The following is a 24,208-nucleotide window of genomic DNA, read 5'->3' as shown; positions in this document are numbered from 1 at the left end:
CAGTGCAAGATGCTAGCGGCTGTGCAAAACACAATACAACGTTGCCTGCAAACCAGCGTTCATGTTTATGAATCAAACTTTTTCTTGTAGCTACTCAGCAGCAGCCACTAGTCCAGTTTGCTGCTAACAGTGAAGAGCCAAGCAGCAGCCATGAGCCCAGAACTCCAGAGTGGGCAGGTAGGATTGCTCATAAGAACTAGAATTAAAATGGAGTATGGTGTAGACCTGAAAAAGATAATCAATGATGCCATATGATTCACACTAATAAAACATACTTGACTTGATCAGAAAGCTTTGTAAAAAGGGGAGATTTGTGCTGAGAAGTATGAGACTTTTTTAAAATGTGATTTAGTGTCAATAGCAGCGCCAGTAGTGTGCATAGCTTCTGTCAGTGTGAAAGGCAAAGGTAAGCTGTTGTACCACAGTGTGTGAACAAGCAAACATGATCAGATTAGTTACAATATAACCACATTATATGCCCAAATGTTACTAGTGACGCATTATGCTTATCATCAAAAGTAGGACAGCAAAGCTCATGACTGAAGGGGAATAGGATAAAAGTGATATGAAATATTATACAGATTTTTATTTATTCTTTTATTTCCTTTCAAGGTTTGGATATCTGATAGATTCTGATATTGTTGAACATCACTGTGTTGTTGTAAAGATGTTGTTAACTGTTATAATAAATCTACATTGTAAAGCAACACTTAATGTGTTTGCACTGAATTGGAAATTATATATAGTCATATCAAGCACCGTATTCCTCCAGACATTATAAAGAGTATTTCCACATTGAGCTGGCTATAGTAGAATAAACATATCTTTTTCTCTCTGTATCGGGTAGATTTAGTTGTTTTCCTGTTGGTCAGGTGTGGTCAGAGGTCATCTTCAGTGTTTACTTCACTGAAGATGAAGTGCTTGTTGAGTATTTTCTTTTCCCTCCACAATAAAATAGCATTTGCATTAGGTGCACTGTGGACACATTCATAAACCCATAATCTGTACATATGGATGGATTTTACTCTCCAATAAAAATATATTATATATTTCCCTGTCTCGAGCGCCTGGTGGCCGGGTTTGCCACGGAGCCCGGCCGGGCACAGCCCGAAAAAGCTACGTGGCACCTCTCTCTCCAACCCATGGGCCCACCACCTGTGGGAGGAACCGCTGGGGTCGGGTGCGCTGCCACATGGGTGGCAGTGAAGGTCAGGGGCCTCGACGGACCAGACCCGGGCAGCAGACGCTGGCTCTGGGGACGTGGAACGTCACCTCTCTGTGGGGGAAGGAACCGGAACTTGTGCGGGAGGTGGAGCGCTACCAGTTGGATCTGGTGGGGCTTACCTCTACGCACAGTCTCGGTTCTGGAACCATACTCCTGGATAGGGGTTGGACTCTTTTCTTCTCCGCAGTTGCCCAGGGTGTGAGGCGCCGGGCGGGTGTGGGGATACTCACAAGCCCCCGGCTGAGCGCCGCTACGTTGGAGTTTACCCCGGTGGACGAGAGGGTCGCCTCCCTACGCCTGCAGGTTGTGGGGGGGAAAACTCTGACTGTTGTTTGTGCGTATGCACCAAACAAGAGCTCGGAGTATTCGGCCTTCTTGGAGACCTTGAATGGAGTCCTGTATGGGGCTCCAGTAGGGGACTCCATAGTTCTGCTGGGGGACTTCAACGCGCACGTGGGCAATGATGGAGACACATGGAGAGGCGTGATTGGGAGGAACGGCCTCCCTGATCTAAACCAGAGTGGTTGTTTTTTGTTGGACTTCTGTGCTAGTCATGGATTGTCTATAACGAACACCATGTTCGAACATAGGGATGCTCATAAGTGTACTTGGTACCAGAGCACCCTAGGCCAAAGGTCAATGATCGATTTTATAATCGTTTCATCTGATCCGAGGCCGTATGTTTTGGACACTCGGGTGAAGAGAGGGGCAGAGCTGTCAACTGATCACCATCTGGTGGTGAGTTGGGTCAGAGGGTGGGGGAAGACTCTGGACAGACCTGGTAAACCCAAACGGGTAGTGCGGGTGAACTGGGAACGTCTGGAGGAGGCCCCTGTCCGACAGACTTTCAACTCACACCTCCGGCGGAGCTTTTCGTGCATCCCTGTGGAGGCTGGGGGCATTGAACCCGAGTGGACAATGTTCAAAGTTTCCATTGCTGAAGCTGCGGCGGGGAGCTGTGGTCTTAGGGTCTTAGGTGCCTCAAGGGGCGGCAACCCACGAACACCGTGGTGGACACCGGTGGTCAGGGAAGCCGTCCGACTGAAGAAGGAGTCTTTCTGGGATATGTTATCCCAGGGGACTCCGGAGGCAGTTGCAAGGTACCGAAGGGCCCGAAGGGCTGCAGCCTCTGCCGTGAAAGAGGCAAAGCAGCGGGTGTGGGAGAAGTTCGGAGAAGACATGGAGAAGGACTTTCGGTCGGCACCAAGGTGCTTCTGGAAAACCGTTCGCCACCTCAGGAGGGGGAAGCGGGGAACCATCCAAGCTGTGTACAGTAAGGATGGGACGCTGCTGACCTCAACTAAGGAGGTAATAGGGCGGTGGAAGGAGCACTTTGAGGAACTCCTAAATCCGACTAATACGCCCTCTATGGTAGAGGCAGAGCTGGAGGATGATGGGGGATTGTCGTCAATTTCCCTGGTGGAAGTTGCTGAGGTAGTTAAACAACTCCACAGTGGCAAAGCCCCAGGGATTGATGAGATCCGTCCAGAAATGCTTAAAGCTCTGGGTGTGGAGGGGTTGTCTTGGTTGACACGCCTCTTCAACATTGCGTGGAAGTCGGGGACGGTGCCTAAGGAGTGGCAGACCGGGGTGGTGGTTCCCCTTTTCAAAAAGGGGGACCAGAGGGTGTGTGCCAATTATAGGGGTATCACACTTCTCAGCCTCCCCGGTAAAGTCTACTCCAAGGTGCTGGAAAGGAGGGTTCGGTCGATAGTCGAACCTCAGGTTGAAGAGGAACAATGCGGATTCCGTCCTGGTCGTGGAACAACGGACCAGATCTTTACTCTCACAAGGATCCTGGAGGGAGCCTGGGAGTATGCCCAACCGGTCTACATGTGCTTTGTGGATCTGGAGAAGGCGTATGACCGGGTCCCCCGGGAGAGTATGGGGTGAGGGGGTCCCTTCTCAGGGCCATCCAATCTCTGTACGACCAAAGCGAGAGCTGTGTCCGGGTTCTCGGCAGTAAGTCGGACTCGTTTCAGGTGAGAGTTGGCCTCCGCCAGGGCTGCGCTTTGTCACCAATCCTGTTTGTAGTATTTATGGACAGGATATCGAGGCGTAGTCGGGGTGGAGAGGGGTTGCAGTTTGGTGAGCTGGGGATCTCATCGCTGCTTTTTGCAGATGATGTGGTCCTGATGGCATCGTCGGCCTGTGACCTTCAGCACTCACTGGATCGGTTCGCAGCTGAGTGTGAAGCGGCTGGGATGAGGATCAGCACCTCTAAATCTGAGGCCATGGTTCTCAGCAGGAAACCGATGGAGTGCCTTCTCCAGGTAGGGAATGAGTCTTTACCCCAAGTGAAGGAGTTCAAGTACCTTGGAGTCTTGTTCGCGAGTGAGGGAACAATGGAGCGGGAGATTGGTCGGAGAATCGGCGCAGTGGGTGCGGTATTACACTCAATTTATCGCACCGTTGTGACGAAAAGAGAGCTGAGCCAGAAGGCAAAGCTCTCAATCTACCAGTCAGTTTTCGTTCCTACCCTCACCTATGGTCATGAAGGCTGGGTCATGACCGAAAGAACGAGATCCAGGGTACAAGCGGCCGAAATGGGTTTCCTCAGGAGGGTGGCTGGCGTCTCCCTTAGAGATAGGGTGAGAAGCTCAGTCATCCGTGAGGAGCTCGGAGTAGAGCCGCTGCTCCTTCGCGTCGAAAGGAGCCAGTTGAGGTGGTTCGGGCATCTGGTAAGGATGCCCCCTGGGCGCCTCCCTAGGGAGGTTTTCCAGGCACGTCCAGCTGGGAGGAGGCCTCGGGGAAGACCCAGGACTAGGTGGAGGGATTATATCTCCAACCTGGCCTGGGAACGCCTCGGGATCCCCCAGTCGGAGCTGGTTAATGTGGCTCGGGAAAGGGAAGTTTGGGGTCCCCTGCTGGAGCTGCTACCCCCGCGACCCGTTACCGGATAAGCGGAAGAAGATGGATGGATGGAAGTGTGTGTGTGTGTGTGTGTGTGTGTGTGTGTGTGATAGACACAGAGAGATACAGAGAAAGAGGGGTTGCCAGTGTGTTTTATAGTGAAAAGCAGTGAGTGTATGTTTGTATGTATGAGAGAGAGTCGAGTGGGGTGAATAATAATATTAATAATAATGATAATTTTGAAAGTTGAAAAGTTTGAAAGTGAAAGTTGTGGATAGTGCCTGGTACGATACTGATCCGTTCCAAGCGAGCTGAGCCTATACTAGAAGATGTAGTTGAAACACTGCAGACCACTGATTGGTCAGAGAGAATCGGCACTAGCCTGACACGGGACATCCTGCACAAACCCATCAGTTTTTAAATAGCCAAGCTACCTTAAGTAGTGACTGCAATTTTCACTTGAGCCAGATTTAAGCCAAAAATTACGCTGTACACCAAGTTGTACACTACTTACACTACGCCGTACAATTGAAGTGCAGGCAAAATAGATGTGCAAGTGTTTCTACCCTGTTTGTAATAACAATCTCACTAATATAGTCAATACTAACCCTTTGTAACATCCTCTTGTTGCTTTTCAAATTGTCCTTGCAGTAGATTTTTGGCATTTTTAACTGCTTGTTGCCTGGCAACCGTTATTGATTACTCCATTGATTGTTGTATTGGAAATGTTTGTGTGTCTCTGAAAGTTAGACGCCTCCAGTCTGTTCAGACTCAGGATTGTGTCCTCCACCTAAAATTCAATAGGCTGGAGCCTGAGCGCACGCACACACACCACACACACCACACACACCACACACACCACACACACACACACACACACACACACACACACACACACACACACACACACACACACACACACACACACACACAAACCCTCCTCAATCCTCCCTGCTCCTTTTAATATTTCATGCCTCCTCTTTGTGATCCTCCTCCAGGCCTCCCAGACCAGGAGGAACCCCGGAGACTCCTCGCAGGACACTGGCTGCCCCCCCTCAGCCCTCCAACCCAGCACTACAGGCCCAGATCAAACAAGGTAACTATAAAAGGGGAGGGGGTGCTGGCTTCACACACCCCAGGGCCCTGCGGGGACGGTGGGAGGGAGGAGAGGTGGCCGTTTGATAATGCAGCCCACAGGCAATGAAACCCACAGAGAGTTATAAAAAACTGAAATATCCCAGGATGAAGCTGATGCCGTTTCCTTGGTCAGCAGGTCTTTAAAGGGGTATTCTGCTGTTTTTGACATGAGGGTGGAGTTGTTCCAAATTCAGCTTGAGTACAAATCTCTGACTGCAGCTTTGCAGCATTTTTATCCATGAAAGAATTATTGAGCACTGAATTTGTTAATTCAGGAAAACAAAGAAACAGTTTCACGTTAATACTGTACTACCTCAGTCTGTACTCTCTTGGTGGTTATTGGGTTCTGTGCCTTGCTCAATAGAACTTTAAAGGGAGTTTTTGGGGTAGAGGCTGATTCACGTTCACTTTGACAGCCTCAGTTTTTCAAGTTGAGAGGTTCATACCGGAAATATTGAGGCTGTCCTCACAAGAAACACAGCATTGTGTTTTGTTCAAAATTCTAAAATAACTTGTTTATCTACTGTGTTTATGCTTACCTGACAGGGGCCTTTTGTTGCCATGTGAATTATAACTGTTGTCTGTCAGGAACAAAGGAAAGAGAAGTGCAATGTTTTTATAGTGCTGCAAAACCTTTTGGAGTAGGTTAGGATGGATGGTTAGTTGGTCAATAGATAGATGACGCATGAGACCACCGTTAACATCCCTTCACCGAGCAACAGTCAACGTTGGTTTGTTTGAACCATGATCACAACCTGTCTCTAAACCTAAACAAGTAGTAACTAAACTTGAATTATAGTGGTGGCAGAAAAGATCATTTTTATAACGATCATTTGTGACAGTTTTGGAAGCCAGTGATAAGGATAAGAAAATAACTTGTATTGGAAGGCAGGGACACCCTATTATGTCCTTTTTAGTTTTTTAATTCCCACTTGTTGGAATTATTATGGTATGCATTTTACCAGTATGAATCACATGAAAGATATTTGATTTTATCTAATCATCAGCATAGTCAGACATTTTTTAGAATCAAGGCAACATATTCTGTTTTGGTGTACACGTGGTACCTCTGTAGCCCCGAGTTTTTTAGGAGGCACACGTCCGCTTCGGCGAAGCTATGGTGAATTGTAACTGTTTTCACATAAGAGTGGTGGATGAAGCATCTATAGAGACCAAAAGAAAGAAAATGGAAATAGAGAGGAAGAGAATTTCACTTAGTAAAGGTGACATTTTGTGTGGAGTCTTTTCTTTGCAGAGAGAAACCCACTCTGGTTCACTGTAGGGGTTTTAACCAGCCGTCACCATCTGCCTATCACACACACACACACACACACACACACACACACACACACACACACACACACACACACACACACACACACACACAACCTACACACACACTACCTACAGCTACCTACCACACCATCAGGCTCAGTACCTACAAATACACACACTAAAAATCAAGTCTATATGAATACAGACACTGCACACACACACATATGCCATGGGTGGCACCCTTGGGTGTTCGGGGGAGGTGGGGGTTTTAGTGCTATTGTCCTGCTTTAATGGAGGCCAAGCGTGACAAGCACGTGGACTTATTCACGCCACACGCCTATTCACCACCATTCAGGGGGAACGCTCGGCCATGACCTTTGCTCAGCAAGCTACTCCCACCTGGTGTGTGTGTGTGTGTGTGTGTGTGTGTGTGTGTGTGTGTGTGTGTGTGTGTGTGTGTGTCAGGCTTTGTGAAGGAGAGCGCTGTTCACCGTCTCTTTTCACATGGAAATAAATGAGTAGGCCCCTCTAATATACTGCAACATTTACAGTGAGATTAACAGAGAGAGCAAGGTGTCTGCACATAATTTAACATGCCTAAAAAAACATCTTACAGTTACTATTTTACAATCATGTCCACACTAATTAAAAAAATGTTTTTGAAAAAAATCTTCATCTTTATTTTTCTCTGTTTCAGCCCTTTGTCCACACAAGCAATTTCCATCAGTGAAAACATACACTTTCTCAAGTGGATGTGAACAAAGCATAATTTGGGTTTATTGCAACATACTTATTTTCGTAGTTTTGTCCACTATTTCTATCATTGATAAAAAATGTTGCACTCACCAAGTTAATTTTTGAGATATGGTGCATAAATGATGGACCAAACAATTTCCAATACATTGCCATGTAAAATAAAGGCATTTTTATTTTTGCACAAAACCTACGGAGTGCTTTGGATTGTTTTTTAAGGAGACATGCACTTTCATAAATTTTGGAATTGAGATCCATTTCCACTCATGCAATGAGCCCTTCACATGAGAGGTAAACACAGTGCACCCGCAATATCCAAAGAGCACCTGTGGTTGAATACAAGAAAGACCCAGCAACGCTTCCACTTCTTCGTCTGCAATTACAATAACAAGTTTCAATAAACAGGAGTTATCCTTTAATAATCTAGGGGTAGTCAGAGAAAACAGAGCCTTCTGCTAATGTATGATTGTCAACACAGCCATGGACAACTTTCTTTTGTTTCCAATATGAGCTATACGGTGGCCGAGATGGTTCAACACAAACACAAAAGCTACAACACAAACACATAAGCTAAAACACAAACACAAAAGCTACAACACAAACGCAAAAGCTACAACACAAACGCAAAAGCTACAACACTAATACATAAGCGACAACGCAAACACAAAAGCTACAACACAAACGCAAAAGCTACAACACTAATACATAAGCGACAATGGAAGTGAGCGTGTTATTGACAAACGGAGCCGGCGGATGAGCAGGAGGAAAGTTCTTGTATGTTTGAGAAGTAAGTGAAACATGGTTCCTGGCTAATTATGATTACTGTCGCTACATGATTGTCACAAATAAGAAATGTTGTTCAATATCTTTTTTATTTTCATATGTATGTACTCTGCCATTTAGGCTACAAAGCTACAGCTATAACATCTAAATGGCGCCCAGCGTCTTTTAACACGCGAGTGCTACGTTTGAAGTCTATAGTTTGTCACGTTTAGTGAAGCTGTTTAAATCACACAAATATTATATCCCACTGTTACATGCTTGTAACTTGTTAACCGTATCTATCTGGTTATTGATCACCTCCCAGCGACAAATTCCCTCGATACGGTTGGTTTGGAAAGTGTGTGTGTGTGTGTGTGTGTGTGTGTGTGTGTGTGGTTATGGTTACATAAACAGATGTTTAAAGTGAATGCTAATTGTGTTACCTTCAATATGCTGCCTATTACAGTGTTAGGGGCGTAATATGTCATACATACACACATACACGGTCTATGTTCACGGTCATACACGGTTGGTCTGTATGAAATAAACCCAGAATTTGAATCATGACGTTGCTTCGTGATTACTCATAGACTGTATATTACCATTTGTTGCATGTTACATGTCCTCAGTCATACCCTACAAATAGGCACACACACACACACACACACACACACAAACAAAAAAACACTTTCCTTCGTACATACATATGAAAATACAAAGATATTGAACATCATTGCTTATTTGTGACAATCACTCTAGCGACAGTAATCATAATTAGCACTTCTCAAACATACAAGAACTTTCCTCTGTTTGTCAAAAAAAAACACTCACTTCCGTTGTCACTCACTTCCGTTGTCTCTTATGTATTTGTGTTGTGGCTTTTGTATTTGTGTTGTAGCTTTTGCGTTTGTGTTGTGGCGTTTGTGTTGTAGCTTTTGCGTTTGTGTTGTAGCTTTTGTATTTGTGTTGTAGCTTTTGTATTTGTGTTTTAGCTTTTGTGTTTGTGTTGAACCGTCTCAACCACTGTAGAGCTTAGACGATATGTTGATTAATGATTCAGAATTTACAGAAAAGTGTTATAACTGAATAACCATTTAAGTCATTTTTATTTGAATTATGCCAATTAGTCCTATTTTCTAGTTTCTCAGTTGTGCAGATTCACTGGTTTTCTTTGTCTTATGTAATAATAAACTGAATATCTTTGGGTTTCTGTAGGTTGTATAAAAACAATCACCCTCAGCTTTAGGAAAACGGGATTCACACTTTTCACTATTTTCTAATATTTTATAAACCGCAAAATACCTGCAGGTTAATTTTATCAGATGATGATGCTAATTCTGTATTCATATGTGGGCGTTTTGACTTCCAAATACCATTCATGTCGACATCAAAGTTATAGTTATGACATGGAAACTGGGAAGTACTTAAAGGTAATTAAATGCTTATTTAATGGCCATAGTAAAAAATACAGTGCTATACTGGCCATGCTGTGTTGTGACCATAGCATTTTGTTGTTGTTTTTGCCAGCCTTCATTAGGCTAAACCATATTCGACTGGCTTTTTTAGTGTGGATAAGATCATCTTTCTGCATTAGTGTGAACATGATCAGAATTTGAATGCCCAAGAAGTTAGCTACCTGAGTCATCATGTTAGATATGAATATTATCTATATAAGTATCATCTGCATATTGGATTGTTTTATGATGATTTCCCATTTTCCATGAAATTATAATAACAGGAAAACAAGAAAAAATAGTAACGTTCTAAGCGTAAAACAAAAGATACGTATAAACAGTACGTATAAAATATACGTATCAATTCAGAAATACGCAAGTCCTTTTGCATAAGTCCTTTACAGTGGCCACGATCAGCTTCAGTGGCTACGTTGCAGCCTGAATGCCACGCATCTGCAGCCGTTGGAATCCAGGTCAGCACGCACCAGTAGCCTCTTAACACTAACACCACATGGAATTCATCTCAGCTTGATATAATAACTTTGAAAAACACTGAATGACTTGCTTTTGAAGAATTTATTTTATATATAATATATATTTATATATATCACTTCCAAATGGCTGTTTTCAGCAGACCGATCACAGGCAATGAACTTGGGATATATATTATGTGTGTGTGTGGGTGTTCTTTTGCCTTAATACTTATTACAGTAATACCACCAAATTATACACTAAAGGTTTATGCATATTTGTACTTGTTGCGTTATGTGTTTTGACTGTTGCTGAAGTTATACCTTAAAAACAAGTCAATTTCTCAGGATTCCTGGAATAGTGTGCTTCTGCTCCCAGGCCAGGAAATATTGGGAAAAATATGAATCCCTACTACCTTGCATAGGCTTCGCAGCTTGTCTAGCTAATCTTTGGATTAATATGTTGTGATCCAACTTCAATAGTAGCACTAAAGTCTGAGGATTGTCTTTAAAACCCTGTCATCATTGTACAAAACAGTTTTTTCCAAAGCCAAACTTTTGAGGCAAACGATATTCAAGTGTGGCCACTCTGCTTGGTGAAGCACTTTTCCTTACGTCCACAGAGAGCAGCAGACCATTCACACATCACTGAATTAATGACGTAATACTGACATTTAAAGTATTACTTTTATCCTTCTGATAAAGCCAGTTTGGCCTCCTTTAATAATCAAGCTGGTAAAAAAGCTACAGACCTGAAGATACACTAAACATTCAGTCTTTTCCAAAATTATTAGTAATTCTCACTTGAGAAGTTAACAATTAATAATAATAAAAAATTGTGTTTCTTTACAATTTAACAAATTGTACATATTTTTATGATTTAGTTTTTGGTGTACAAATGTTTCTTTTCCAAGTTCAAAAGCTTTGACCTGTGACTCAACAACAGCATGCTTGAACTCAGACAAAATCTATAAAAGTTTAGCAAGGAATTGTTTATGGAGGAAAAACATTAGATGTGAAAGAGTGTACTTTACATACACATGGTTTTGGACAGTTTTGGACATTTGTCCGTGTACTAGTCAAAGTTTAATATTTGATTGCAATACTTAAATCAGAACTAAAGAGAGTCTTGTAATTCATTTTACTGTACAGGCACCATAAGTACATTATATCCATAATTCCTTTACCACTTGTGAGGCAGAAGGTTAAAATTAGTATTGAAGTATTAATGGCCATGATTATTTAATGATGTTACCACTAACATCCAAGCCTTTTCTAGAGGGCACTGTCCTGCAAGGCTCAACCATTAGCCCAGTACCTAAAGTATATAATACATAATATAAGGTGACAAAATTAGAGTTAACCTCCTTATACAGCAGATTGAAATTAACAAAAAAATCCTGCACCAATGCTGGCAAATTGCTGTTGACTGCCCTCAGCCATCTGCTGTCTATCTTTCTGATTTCTTTCTCACCCCTTCTGTTTCTCTCTTTACGCTGTTGTTCACCGCATGGCTTCAGCCTGCTGCCTGTTTTCTAGAAGGAAACCCGTTCCACAAACACACTCTCTTCAATATTTCTTTCACTGTACTTTCAGTCAATCTTTTTTTATTTGTGCACTTTCACATTAGCATGTTTCTTCTTTTCTTTACCACCAACTGATGATGGTGGCATGATGTTGCTCTAACAGTTTTCTCTGTTGTGTCCTGTTGTGCTACATGATGTGGTTGTTAGACTATTTTATTGACAGTTTTTCAATTTGTAACTCTTGCTGCTTAGCTGTCTTTATGTGAACAGTAAGGGTATGTACTGTCTATGACTGCATTATACTATACACTAATGTTATTAGTTAATTAAATATGTATATGTTCAGACATACTCTTCACTACTTTACTCTTTTATTGGCAAATGCCCTTGAAAATGAAAGTGTTTGAAACAACGTACTTGATCATATTTTTTTTTCTTAGCATAAAGGTTTCAGGTTTCTGGCCCTAGCACAAACATCAAATCTATATTCTTATTACAATTTGAACCAGGGCATAATATTTTACCTGCAGGTAAATTGGTAACATACATGTTGGTCATCCTTCTTCGAAAATAAGGTTCATGTTTTTTTTTTCAAATTGTTCCTACTAAATATGGGTTAATAAGATCCTCATGCCACAGTCTGAAACCTTAATGTTTTGTCTGCTTTTGTTTGCCTAGGTGTAGTTGTTTATTATCTCCAAACTAACAACTAATTTTTCTAATCTCTCTACCATGTGCTTGCTGGGAAATAAAGTGGCATCTTTGTTTCACTGGTGCTTCGTTTTGACATTGCTTTTTATATCTTGTCACTTTTATCTGCAGGAAGTCTTCATTTGTTGTCTGTTTTATTTTCGTTTTTAGTTTCATCTGTTTTATGCCGTTTTTTGTTTTGTGGATGTTTTGTTTGTAAGTTTCACTTTTATTTACTAATATTGAGTGAATAATTTTTCCTCTTTCTACTTTCGTTTTTGATACAGGATTTGTTTTACTTTAATTACACAGTAGCCATATTAGATCTACCTATAGCTAGGTGGGAAAAACACTGTCCAGAGGATGTTTACCTAGACGAAGACCAAAACAGTTTGTAGATGCCACCTGGACACAGCAATAGTAAAGTCAAATCAAAGGTTAATGAACTGGGTTAATCCACGTTAGCATATCTGAGTATCTGAATCTGAATTATTGGTATTAATTTCTTGGTATGAATTTAATAATTTGTACCACCAACCTAAGTTCAACATTGTTTGCTTGAACTACAGTACATGAGAATACAGTATGTATTTGAAATGATGGTGTTACATTAGAATATCTTAGTACTGTGCCAACATTCCTTTCTTTATGGGAACCATTGCTAATGTTAGCAGCTATTACAGAATTTACTGTTCTTATGTCAGCTGCATGTGCTAGCCAAGAAAGCTAACTATAACTATAGGTGGGGCTAAAGGGCTACCCCTACGTCCACAATTATTCCTAGGTTGTTTGAACTGTAATAATCGACTGCTAATGAGTGCTAATGCTAACTGCTATTAATACTTAGTTTTGTAGTTATAGCATACTACAGCATAGAATGGATAATATCTAATATAAGCGGAAGAAATAGATTAGCATAAATCCATTTGCTGTAATCCTTTGATTTGGACTTATCTTTTCACTAAGACTGGTTGGTTTATTTACCATAACCACCACTTTTCTCTATCCTTAATTATAATTTTACTTTCCATGTGCAGATAATTAAAGTATTTTAAAGACTTCGCTTTTTAATGTTAAAAAAAAATGTTTTGGGTCAATGGCTTGCCAACTGACTTTTGTCATTTGTGTAAAGCAAATTTTATACGCATAATTTTTTACCTTATTACTTTCTTTGTTGGGATGGCCTCCGTATTTCTTTCCTTTTGTACATGTGTTTTCATTTTCTGTTCTTGTGTGTTCTAAATACATTTTCTTCTTCCCTGCTGCCTGACTACTTATCTCCTCTCTCCAGTTTGCTATTGTATATATTTATATCTTCCTAACTTGTTCTTTCCTTCTTTACTATTTCTCTCCTTCTCTTCCTTTGCAAGCTGCTGTAGCTGCCACAGCCAACACCAGCACTGTTACTACTGCTACCACTGCTGGGGCTCCGGGGGCCCCTGGGGTCTTTCCTCAGAGGGCCCCTGGCTCCCCGAGCCCCAGCCCTGCTTCTTATAACATCCCCTCAGTCAACGAAGGTACAGACTGAACTCATGGGTACTGCTTAGGGAAAGTTTCGCAGCCATACTATTTTTTTTTTTTCAGTTCTTTGGAGATCTTCTGCTTTCTAGATCATCTTTCCTACAACCCTTCCCTTTTGTCTTTCTTTTTCTTCCTTCTCTCCTTCCCATTTATGTTTTCTCTTTCAATTCCTATTTGTTTTTTCTTTGTTCTCTTGACTTTTCTCTTGATGCCATCACAATTCTTTACCTCCTCTCTCTTCACTTCATCAGCTGTTCAGCTATTCATCCCCTCACTTTTCCTCCCCGTTTCTCTCCTTCTTGGTTCTCGTCACCCTGCTTTTCCCCGCAGCCAACGTTAGGTTTTCATCTCAGGTGTCTCGGTCCAGTTTTTGCAGTGTCTTTGTCTTTGTTTTGGTCTACAGTTTTGGTCTCTTTATCTGTCTGTCTGTCTGTCATAGATGAGTTCAGTATACTTTCAATCCAGTCAGTTGAAGAAATTGATAGTTTTAGGTCTCCAAATGTGAATGCTGCAAAACACTTGGCACAGGAACTGGTCAAGTGTTTTTAATGTAAAATCTATTCAACTTGGTCATGTGAAATTAAACCAGTTCTGCAATATTTGCAAGAGCTAGCAGTTTTGCTTAATCTTGACATATTTCTAAAATATGGTGGAAAAAATTAATGAATGGTAGCAAATTATTCATAGCATAATTCAGTAGAAAACCAGTAGTTCAAGCACAAGTAAAAAACTTAAATCCTCAATCTTGACCTATTGCACTTAAGAGCTTATGCAAAATGATTTCTTCCGCCTTGCAATTTGCAATTTTGTGGAAATTCCATATTTTTACCCAATCTGCTACAGGCCAAGTTTCCCACTGCAGCAAAATTTGGTGAGACAAAAAGCTGTGTCATCAGCAAACAAGTGGACTTTAGTAATGTTTGGAACTGATGCATTTGAAAGTGCATTGACCACAGTCCTTTATGCCCTGGTCTGTTGTATTTTTTCAGTTTGCAGTATTGTGCAATCCTGTCCTGTGTTTTCTGTCTCCAAGTCTACCTGTCTGTCTGAATGTCTGTGTCCTGACGTTTCAGTGTCTCTATGCTCACTGTTTGCATGCTTGCTATGTCCACCTGATGGAATGGGGTGTCACTGGGGAGAACAAGCCAAAACAAACAAACAAAATTAACGGGCCAAATAAAATTTAAAAGTGGCATACATTGTAAAAAAATTGCATTTTGATGTTGGCTTTTACCATGGAGGTCCATTGCCCTATCCACCTAAACAATGAATGTGCTCTCAAATTATCTAAATGGTTTCACCTCTGTGCTTTGTGGAAATAAAGTGCCTTTTTAAAGCTAATAACTTTTAGTTTGAAATTTACTAAAACATAGCTGGTCAGGATTATTTTTATTTAGTTTTATGCTGAAAAACAACAAGCATGCATGCATGAGTATGAGGCTCATTCTTAATAGGGGTAAACAGTAACTGTAGCAAATATGTCAAGGTATTATATCATGTTCATTCATAAAACACTGCCCTGCAGAAACCTCATCATCATCATTGTTGTTGTTGTTGTTGTTGTTGTTGTTGTTGTTGTTGTTGTTGTTGTTGTTGTTGTTATTATTATTATTATTATTGTAGTTATCAGTAGTATATACTAACAGGAATGGATGGTAGCAGCAGTAGTTGCAGCAGCAGCTGTAACTTGTTGATAGCTGTATTAGTTACAGTTAACATCGGCAGGGATAGTTTTTGTTAGCAACAGTAATAGCAGCAATTGTGGTAAAAGTAGTTAGCAGTAGTAGTAGTTTTATTTGTTTTTTTTAGATGTAGTTAAAGGAATCTTCTACATTGGTCATTCAATGACCCGTTGACTTCATCGCATCAACTAGGGTTGCAGCAATGATCTACTGTATTAAAACTATTTGAAACTTTTTACGCATACTTCCATTAAAAACGTTTGTTTTTTCAGCCGAAAAAAAATTAAACTTTAGCTTTCATTCCTTTAAGGGTCATTGTAACTGATTATAATAATAACTAGAAGGGCACTCAGAGAGCACAGCCCTCTGTGAAGGCCAATAGTCCAGTTTTCCAAGATATGCAAATCTGCAACTGCAACCACTATTTATGTCTGGATATATTTCCAAAACTATTAGAACCAATTTTTTCCTCGCCAATTTATTTAGCCCTCTTCCTGACAAGCTACCATAGCATGACATGATACTGATAGATTCACTCTAGCTTTAAAACGAAGGCCACTACAGCGTCTCTGACTGCCGAGATCGCCGGCAGTCCCGCTTGTCTCAGAGAGTTATTTTGTGACCACTATTTAACTATTTATCAGAAGAACCAGCAATCAGGGCCGCCATTAAACTTATGTTGCGACTACTATTAAACTTATTGCATAATACCCACAATTTGAGGGTGGCGCTGTGTGACGCTGATACTATTCAGGTCCAGGCCCTACTTTGTAATTGACCTAACATTGCCCCAAGAGCAATTGCACCTTCTTTTGTTCCATCTTTTGTTGAATAGCTCAGGAGCTTCCTGTGTCAGCAGGTGGGCTGACTGGATTTCTGTTCTTCCCCAGCACAGGTTTGCTTAGGGCTGGGCGATTATTCAATATGATTATTTATCGTCTTTCAATGGAATTGTATCGTGATTAAATCATATATAAAAATATTGTGATATGCAATTATGTTGTCTAAATTGATAATATCAAGCACATAATAACTCAACTTTTTCAGAAAATCTTCTATGAAATGTTTTAAAGGAATATCATTTAAAGATTGCGGTTTTGTTTTTACATCAAACTATTTGTGTGCATGCATGTAAACATAGTCAGTGTATAGCTAAAACAAATTTTACAAATTTTATTTCTCTATAATTTCCCTTAAAAGCTGTTATGTTCATTTGTCAATAAAGTTCTTAACAAAATAATGATTTGTCACAGGGTTATACAAAAATAGACTTTATCATTTGGTTATTTCATATAGGACTATTTGTGAAATTACCAGAAAGTATGCTATCGTGATATATATCGGTATCGAGATATGAAATTACCTATATCGGGATAGAAGACTTTGGTCACATCGCCCTGCCCAAGGTTTGCTTTACTGTTTCAGGTAATAATTTATGGAACAGTCTAAAAAAGAGAAGAACGGGTCAGGGTTTAATTAGTACTAATAGTGGTGGTGGAAGATTTTTGAATTTGATTTTAGTAACTAATTTAACAAAAATATTCAAATTATAAAAGGGGTTTCTGCAAGACAGTGATGCAAATCTAGAGGTTGACTGATTATTTATTTCTGATTGGCGATACAGAGACAATTTCTTTATTATGGTCCAAAGCTGGAGATGGACTTGTTTTTTTTTTTTTTTTTTTTGGGGGGGTGCATTTTAGGCCTTTATTACACAGGACAGCTGAAGATGTGAAAGGGGAGAGAGAGGGGGATTGACATGCAGCAAGGGCCACGGGTTGGAATTGAACATGCGGTCGCTGCAGCAAGGACTGATCCTTTATACATGGGGCGCACACTCAACCAGGGGGGCTATCCAGGCGCCCCGAAGATATACTTTTTAACAACACAATCACGTAGACAACCGGTTGTGTCATGAAGGGAATTGCTCACATACTTGCCTATGTACTACACGTGTTACTGGAGAATTCCATGTGAGGGCACAGTAGAGAACTCAAATTGTGTAGAACTTCCAGGTTTGCATGATGTTAACAGTAAACATGGTGACACTCGAGGAGGTTACCTTTTTTTGTAATTCTGAGATCACGGCCAAAAGAGTGACAATGTAAGCCTCTAAATCAAGCATAGCGTGACAATGGCGAATATGTTTCTCTCTACGCTGCCCCTACCGTTCATGTGTGTAGTGCATCTTGCGAACACGTAGCATTAATTTCTGAGGATGTGCACAACCAATGCTCCAGCGGACGTAGGATAAGCAAGGCAGCCATCTTGCACACACAAAGACATAGTTAAAAGCAAGTATATCTCTGGCCTAAGACGAACATCAAAAATGTGACAATTTTTTTTGTGTAAGATTCATCACAAACAATCTGTCAACCTCTACATAGAATTTTTCTGAATGTGATGTTTGTAAAACGCCTAACTGTTTAAGTTTTCCCTGTATATTTCAATGGCGGAGGTAAGTTTACATTGGTGCCCTAGGCAAAGAAATTTGTATGGAATTTCTTTCCTGCTTAAAAGCCATTCACTGTCTGTTCAAGTGCATTTCATATGTATGCATCTCCTCTGGAAAACATATATTAAACCGATATATGTGAATAAGGTGCTTGGTTTATGTCGAGTAATGTCGAGTATCAGCGAGTAAACATTTTAAGTGTATCTTTTGTCACAGTAAAAGCTGGTGTACTTTTCTCTGGTGTTTGGTGTAAAACACAAATGTATGCCATAATGTTGGCTCAGACTGATACAGCTGGATTTGAATTCAAGCCCAATTAAGCGATACCAAGACATTTTGAATGTTACTTTTCTTCCTCAGTCACTCAATGCAACTGAAAAGTGTTATGTGTAACACCTATAAACCTACAAGGTTTTCTAATGTTTTCCTTCTATTTTCAAGTATAATCTTCCATATATTGTAGTGTTGCTGAATGAAATAAAACACACTTAAGTTTATTATGCCAAGGTATCGTTATGAGGCTTTTGTTGATCCACCTGGCAGTGCTGGGTATCTGCTGTTTACCTGTTGAATGCCATCAAACATATTCAGGCTCTGGTTAGCAGAAATAATAACTTTGCTCTAACCAAGACTGTAAATATTAGCCAAAAATATTCCCATCCTGTGTTCAACTGTTGTTAGTGTGATGTTTATGTGAGGATTGTATAAGAAAGAGGTCTGTGCGTGTGTGTGTGTGTGTGTGTCTCTGTGTGTGGGTAACAATGTGAGAAACTCACTTCTGTCATATGGAAACATAGTTTTTTCAGCCTGACGGGGCATAAAAAACCTTACCTAACGTTACTCATCACCGCTGAGAGACTTACTTTGTGGCTGGGGCTTGCCGCCGAGTATCTCCGGTGCCGAGCCACGACCCCAGAGATACTGGCAGAGGATACGCCTAGCTACATCAATAGGATGGCTGCCGGGCGTTGCTTTCGGACTCTCCCCACCTTCTCCTTTTGTCCACAGGACAGTCATCACTTGTGGGTCAAACGTAACTGTAAAGAATACCGCTAAACGCTAAGGGGGGGGATAATTTCAGCACAACACCACAGCCAGCCAGACTCTGACGCCTGGGACTATGACATTGTAGAATTACTCTTGAACGTCTCATCTAGGTTCCCATGTTTTGAAGGAAGTTAGAGGAACCAGAGGGGTCAAAGGTTTTATGACGCCACTGACTAAATAAAACGTCCCATGTCATTAAAATAAAATAACAGATTTCTCTGGGTTTTAATGTTGTTGGAAACATTTAGGATACTGAAGTACACAACTCAACAAAATATATAACATAGGCATAGTCGTTTTTAGACATTTTAATGCAGAAATCTTACCTTTAATAAAAGATGTAAGGTGATTTTTTTGGGTTAGCTTTTAACTATTTGTTTTCTTCACTTTCTACAATGATTACGATATCAGGTGGTTTATCCAACATGTCATCCATTAGGAAGATATCTTCATAACTACTGGCCAGATTTCCAGTAATTTGTCTGTGGATTTTCCTAGTCCCCAGATGATCAATCCTAATTATTTTGGTGACCCTTGACCTTTCCCCTAGCAGCGCCATCAGAACAAAATTTCAAATTGTACACAAAATCAGAAAACAGTACTGGTTAGGCTCTAAGAAAAGCTAAATCATCAGCATGTTTTTTTGTCCCACCACTTTCATATTGCCTGGTATAATATAAAAAAAGTGTTTTCATGAGACAGGAGTGAGATGTGTGTATGAGAGAGAGAGGGTTTGGAATATAGAAGTACCCCCTGGCCCTCCCTGTAGTCTTTCCTGACTGTGTATGTGTGTGTGTTCTCGCAGGTTGGAGCCAGCTGGCAGCCATGCATTGTGTGATGCTCCCTGACCTCCTTGGACTGGACAAGTTTAGACCTCCTCTGCTGGAGATGTTGGCAAGGAGATGGCAGGACCGCTGTCTGGAGGTAACGCACACAAGCACACACACACACACACACACACACACACACACACACACACACACACACACACACACACACACACACACACACACATATTGTATGCACAGATCCAAGCTAAGACTTCCAGGCCAACCCTGTTTCCTTAGAATTATGTTTATATAGCTTGACAGCAAACACATTTTGAAAGAAACACAATGTTGCCTGGATTACTCTTATTGTAATAACATGACAAGGAAACGTTTCAATTAATGTATCTGCAATGTTCCAACATTTTCGTACTGAATAAATCTGCAAAATGTTCACTGCACTACATATCTGAATCTGTTCATTTTTGTTGAAGTGGAAATAATGGACAATTAAAAAACCCAACATGGCTACTCAAGTGAAGATCCTCTACAGAATATTGATAGTCATAACTATAACCTCTTTGCGGTTTTAGGTGCGAGAAGCAGCACAAGCTCTCCTATTGGCTGAGTTAAGGAGGATTGGCCAATCCGGACGTAAGGACACCATTGACTTGTGGGCTCCCTACCTTCCTCAGTATGTGGACACCGTCAGCTCCCGTAAGTACCTCACACTGTTTTATATCTAAGAGAAAGCAAGAGAGAAAGATATCTGTGTTTTGTTGCGCTGGTTCTTGGTGTCACACAATGACAGTATTAGTTTACTATACAGTTTCTTTTCCCATACTCTGAAATAGCCACAGTGAGGAAATTTTCACACTGGTTAAAACACTCGGGACAACACTGCTGTTACCCATTACACAAGAAAAGATATTCGTCGATGATGTACAATATCTGTGGAGCGCTTCCTTTGATCTCTGGCCTTTCCGGTCGAGCCTCCGACTGCAAGATGGACGCCGGAGTTTACAGTTTACAGGTTACCTTATTAACGTTGTCAGGTTAATTATTAGCATTGGGGTTAAATCCAAAATATTACCAAATAGGCGCTTTTGCTTTTCACTTTGACATCAACTCCTTCACCATTGTCTTGTCGGTAAACTCTCCTTACCCCCTGACTCCTGCTATTCTGTGCTGCGACTTTGCTACTGCTGCTGAACGGAGCAGACACTTTTCAGTTTATTATAATATGATAACATGTTTAGTATTTTACTAAATTATTTTAGTTTAGTTTTTATTTAATGAACATGGGACGCTGATACGGAAAAATTAACTAAAGGGGATGTTGGGGGCGGTGGGCAAGTAATTTAATCTGTTTATGCCTGACCACCGTGTAACACCAGAAACACAGACTACTGTGGCAAGCCTTAAAACATGCTGACAGTGAGCATATTATCATGCCACTTTCAGGTGGGGTGGCTGTGGAGCAGGTGGTGAGAGCGGTCGCCTACCGATCAGAAGGTTGGTGGTTCGATCGCTGGCCCTGCAGTTCCATGTCGAAGTGCAAGACATTGAACCCCAAAGTGTAAATGTGTGTGAATGTTTATCTGATGAGCAGGTGGCGCCTTGTATGGCAGCCTCGGCCACCAGCGTATGAATGTGTGTGAATGATGAATGGTTCCTGTACTGTGTAAAAGCTGCTATATAAATGCAGTCCATTTATGTGTTGGGGAATACTACTGCATATGTAAAAAGTGATATAAAGCCTTTTGTGACTCTAGAGGGAGCTAGGTGTTTTTACTTGAGGCAATTTAATTTTAAGTGATGTCACTTGAGTTGGTGTTGGTTTGGGCTGTAGACTGAAATCCTACCTACAAAGCTGTGGTTGGTCAATTGCTTATTTAGATGGGAGCTGTCAAAAAGCGCAAAACAAGACCTACTTGAACAAATCTGAAACATCTAGCTATCCACCTCTCCCTATCCATTTGTCTTTTTCTGTCCTTCACTGTCTTTTTTTGCTCTGTCGGTCTACTGTATATTCCCTGGTCTCTCTCTCAGTCTATAGTTACATCGGCTGATGGGAAGAAAGGTGAATCTCCACCATATTTTACTAGAACTGACACTAGTGTATCTGTGTGTGTTTGGTAGTCGCCTTGTGGTTGCTGGGGGGTTTCTCAGGGGAAAAGTTGCCATGGAAACGGGCACTGGTCAGTGTTGTGTTACCACAGCAGTACCGTGGGCGGGGGAGGTGGGAGGAGTGATAGGCCAGTGACCTCAGGGGACTAGGGGAGAGAGAGAGAGAGAGAGAGAGAGAGAGAGAGAGAGAGAGAGAGAGAGAGGTTAAAGGGTCATTCAATTTGATCTGTGTGCTGCACAGCAAGACTGAAACAGAGACTAAGGTGACTTCTGCTGGTCCTGGAATATCATGGGAAAGTCGGGGAATGTGTTGGAACCACTGTAGAAGTCCTTTGAACCAAATCTGTTTTTGGGTCTGTCTTTTGTTGAACACCTAATATGTAGTTTCCACACATTGTTTAACAGGGTTTGTCAACCTTTTTGTGGTCTGTGACTCCCGTGTTTGGTCCCAAAGTCCCCCTACCATCACATGATAACCGCAGGTCTACTTTTTGTCCTGCTAACCAGCACTAGCACTAATGCATTAAGAGGAGGGTGACACATATTTCCCCATTATTCAATATTCAAATCAGTTCTCCCTTACATTGAGACTGTGTCCACACCACAGCAAGTGCTGCTAAACATAGCAACTCAGAATTTTTAGATTGTTTTCTAACTGGGAATTCACTTTGGAATTGTTGCATAAGCTCTACTGAAGCATCCATCCATTAAGTCCACACCAACTCAGACCTCCATTACAGCTTCATTGTTCTCAGATGCAGCTGTTTTGTCAGCTGTGCTGCACCTGAGGAGCTGAAAGGACAGCAAAAAATACTTTGCAAATAGGCTCCAGGCCTTGATTAATCATTAGAGATTAGAGAGTCCACAACACGTAGACAGACAAAGATTTGTGTAATTGGAACAACAGCCTGTGAAGGAAGCATGCTAAAGGAAAATAAAATAAAGAGCAGAAGGAAATCGAGGGATTTACATCTTAACACCTGTCTGAGTTATTGTGAGTTGTTAAAATATTCTAAAATTAAAGGGCATTTGTTCCAGAATGACACACAAACGTCGAAAGTCAAACGTGCTTTTTAAAATGTGGCTAGTGTGAAATGACCTGTTTTTAAAAACATTACCTTTAAAATGTAAAATGTTGGATTAGTACAGGGGTTTCCAAACTTGGAGGTGTGGAGAAGGGTGAATAAATGTTTTGGTATTACAGCAAAGCATGGAGTCTGTGAAACAACAGTCAAGTTAAAGTTTGGCTGATGATGAACCAACTGCAAATGCAAACATGAGCTGGTACAAAACAAAGACAATGTGATGAGACATTTAATGACTCTTTTTTTCCGATGAGGATATACAACCATTCAGGCCATGCTGCCATGGTGTGAAGTGTTTCTTTCATAGCACAGCATGAAAATATAAAATAAATTGTTTATCTTTTTTTGTGATCAAATGTTTTTATTTTAGAAATTGCACATTGCAACATTTACAAATAAAATACACAAGTGGGAATACAAAAACAGAAAACTTATCAGACCGAGATTACATCACAATCCAATTTAAAAATAATAATAATGATACAAAAAATAAAACCCCTCCCACACCAGGACCTACAGGGTCATGATGGAAATTAGTAGAAACTAAAACAACTAGTTCATTTACATTATAAGGACTATACCAGAGCCTTCAACTTCACAGCAGCCAGATTCCATTGATTCAGGTCGTCTTCCTTAGCCCCATTTATACGAGAAGTTGATTGTTCCATGTGGATAACATTGAAAAATTGTGAGAATCCAATGAGTAATAGAAAGTTTGTTTTCAATGCATTGCAGTTTTTAAGCCACTGTTAAGCCTGCAAAACAATTGCCTTCTGATATTCACGAATTGTTAAGGCCCAAACGCACTGAAAGCGTCTGACGCATATGCTTATGTTTTGAAGTGCAACTGTATGTATGTAACCGGTTTTGTTCTATAATTTTTTAAATAAAAAAAACCATACACAATACACCATATGGTAACTGCTTATGGCTGCATAATACAAGTCCTGCATTCAAATGGTTACTTAAAGTGAAAAGAGAGGAATTATCAGCACAATGTACTTAAATTTACTTAACTTTTGTTCAATGTGAAGCTTTCAACTTTATATTAATGCTGGATAGTTTAATGAATAATAATAATGCATCATATTTTAATTGTGATATTTTGTGATTAAAATCTGAATCTACAACGTAACCAGTAACATTTCTCAGGTAAATGTAGTAGTACAATGTTTTCCAATGAAATAGAAGTACAAAGTAAGTCAGTAGTATACAGTTAAGTTGCATCAGAGGCATCGTTAAGGCCTGGGCGTCCCCGGCTACAGCCCCGAATTTTTTTGAATAGCCCCGGATCTCTCGCTCTCTCTCTCTCTCTTATTTTTTTTTATTTCTATGTTTTTACAAAAACAAGTTTAATATAATGAAAATGCCACATG

General features: G+C 40.8%; 1 protein-coding gene across 4 annotated transcripts in view; it reads left to right on the top strand.

Annotated features, from left to right (window-relative positions):
* Positions 1–24,208, top strand: part of LOC116034708 (WD repeat-containing protein 7) — a 169,372-nt gene that overhangs the window by 57,432 nt on the left and 87,732 nt on the right. For 3 of the 4 annotated variants that reach the window (XR_004101187.2, XM_031277389.2, XM_031277388.2), the window contains exons 19-22: positions 5,077–5,174; positions 13,516–13,662; positions 19,656–19,774; positions 20,211–20,334. Coding sequence is in view for 3 of the 4 variants with exons in the window: in XM_031277389.2 (XP_031133249.1) it covers positions 5,077–5,174; positions 13,516–13,662; positions 19,656–19,774; positions 20,211–20,334 (488 nt within the window). In the remaining variant the exon portion in view is untranslated. The remainder of the gene's footprint in view (positions 1–5,076; positions 5,175–13,515; positions 13,663–19,655; positions 19,775–20,210; positions 20,335–24,208) is intronic. The other variant, XM_031277390.2, reaches the window with a different exon arrangement.

This window comes from Sander lucioperca, chromosome 14 (genome assembly GCF_008315115.2).
Source record: "Sander lucioperca isolate FBNREF2018 chromosome 14, SLUC_FBN_1.2, whole genome shotgun sequence".
In the NCBI taxonomy this organism is placed as follows: domain Eukaryota; kingdom Metazoa; phylum Chordata; class Actinopteri; order Perciformes; family Percidae; genus Sander; species Sander lucioperca.
Note: the sequence above shows the minus strand (reverse complement) of the source record. Positions and strands in the feature narration are given on the sequence as shown.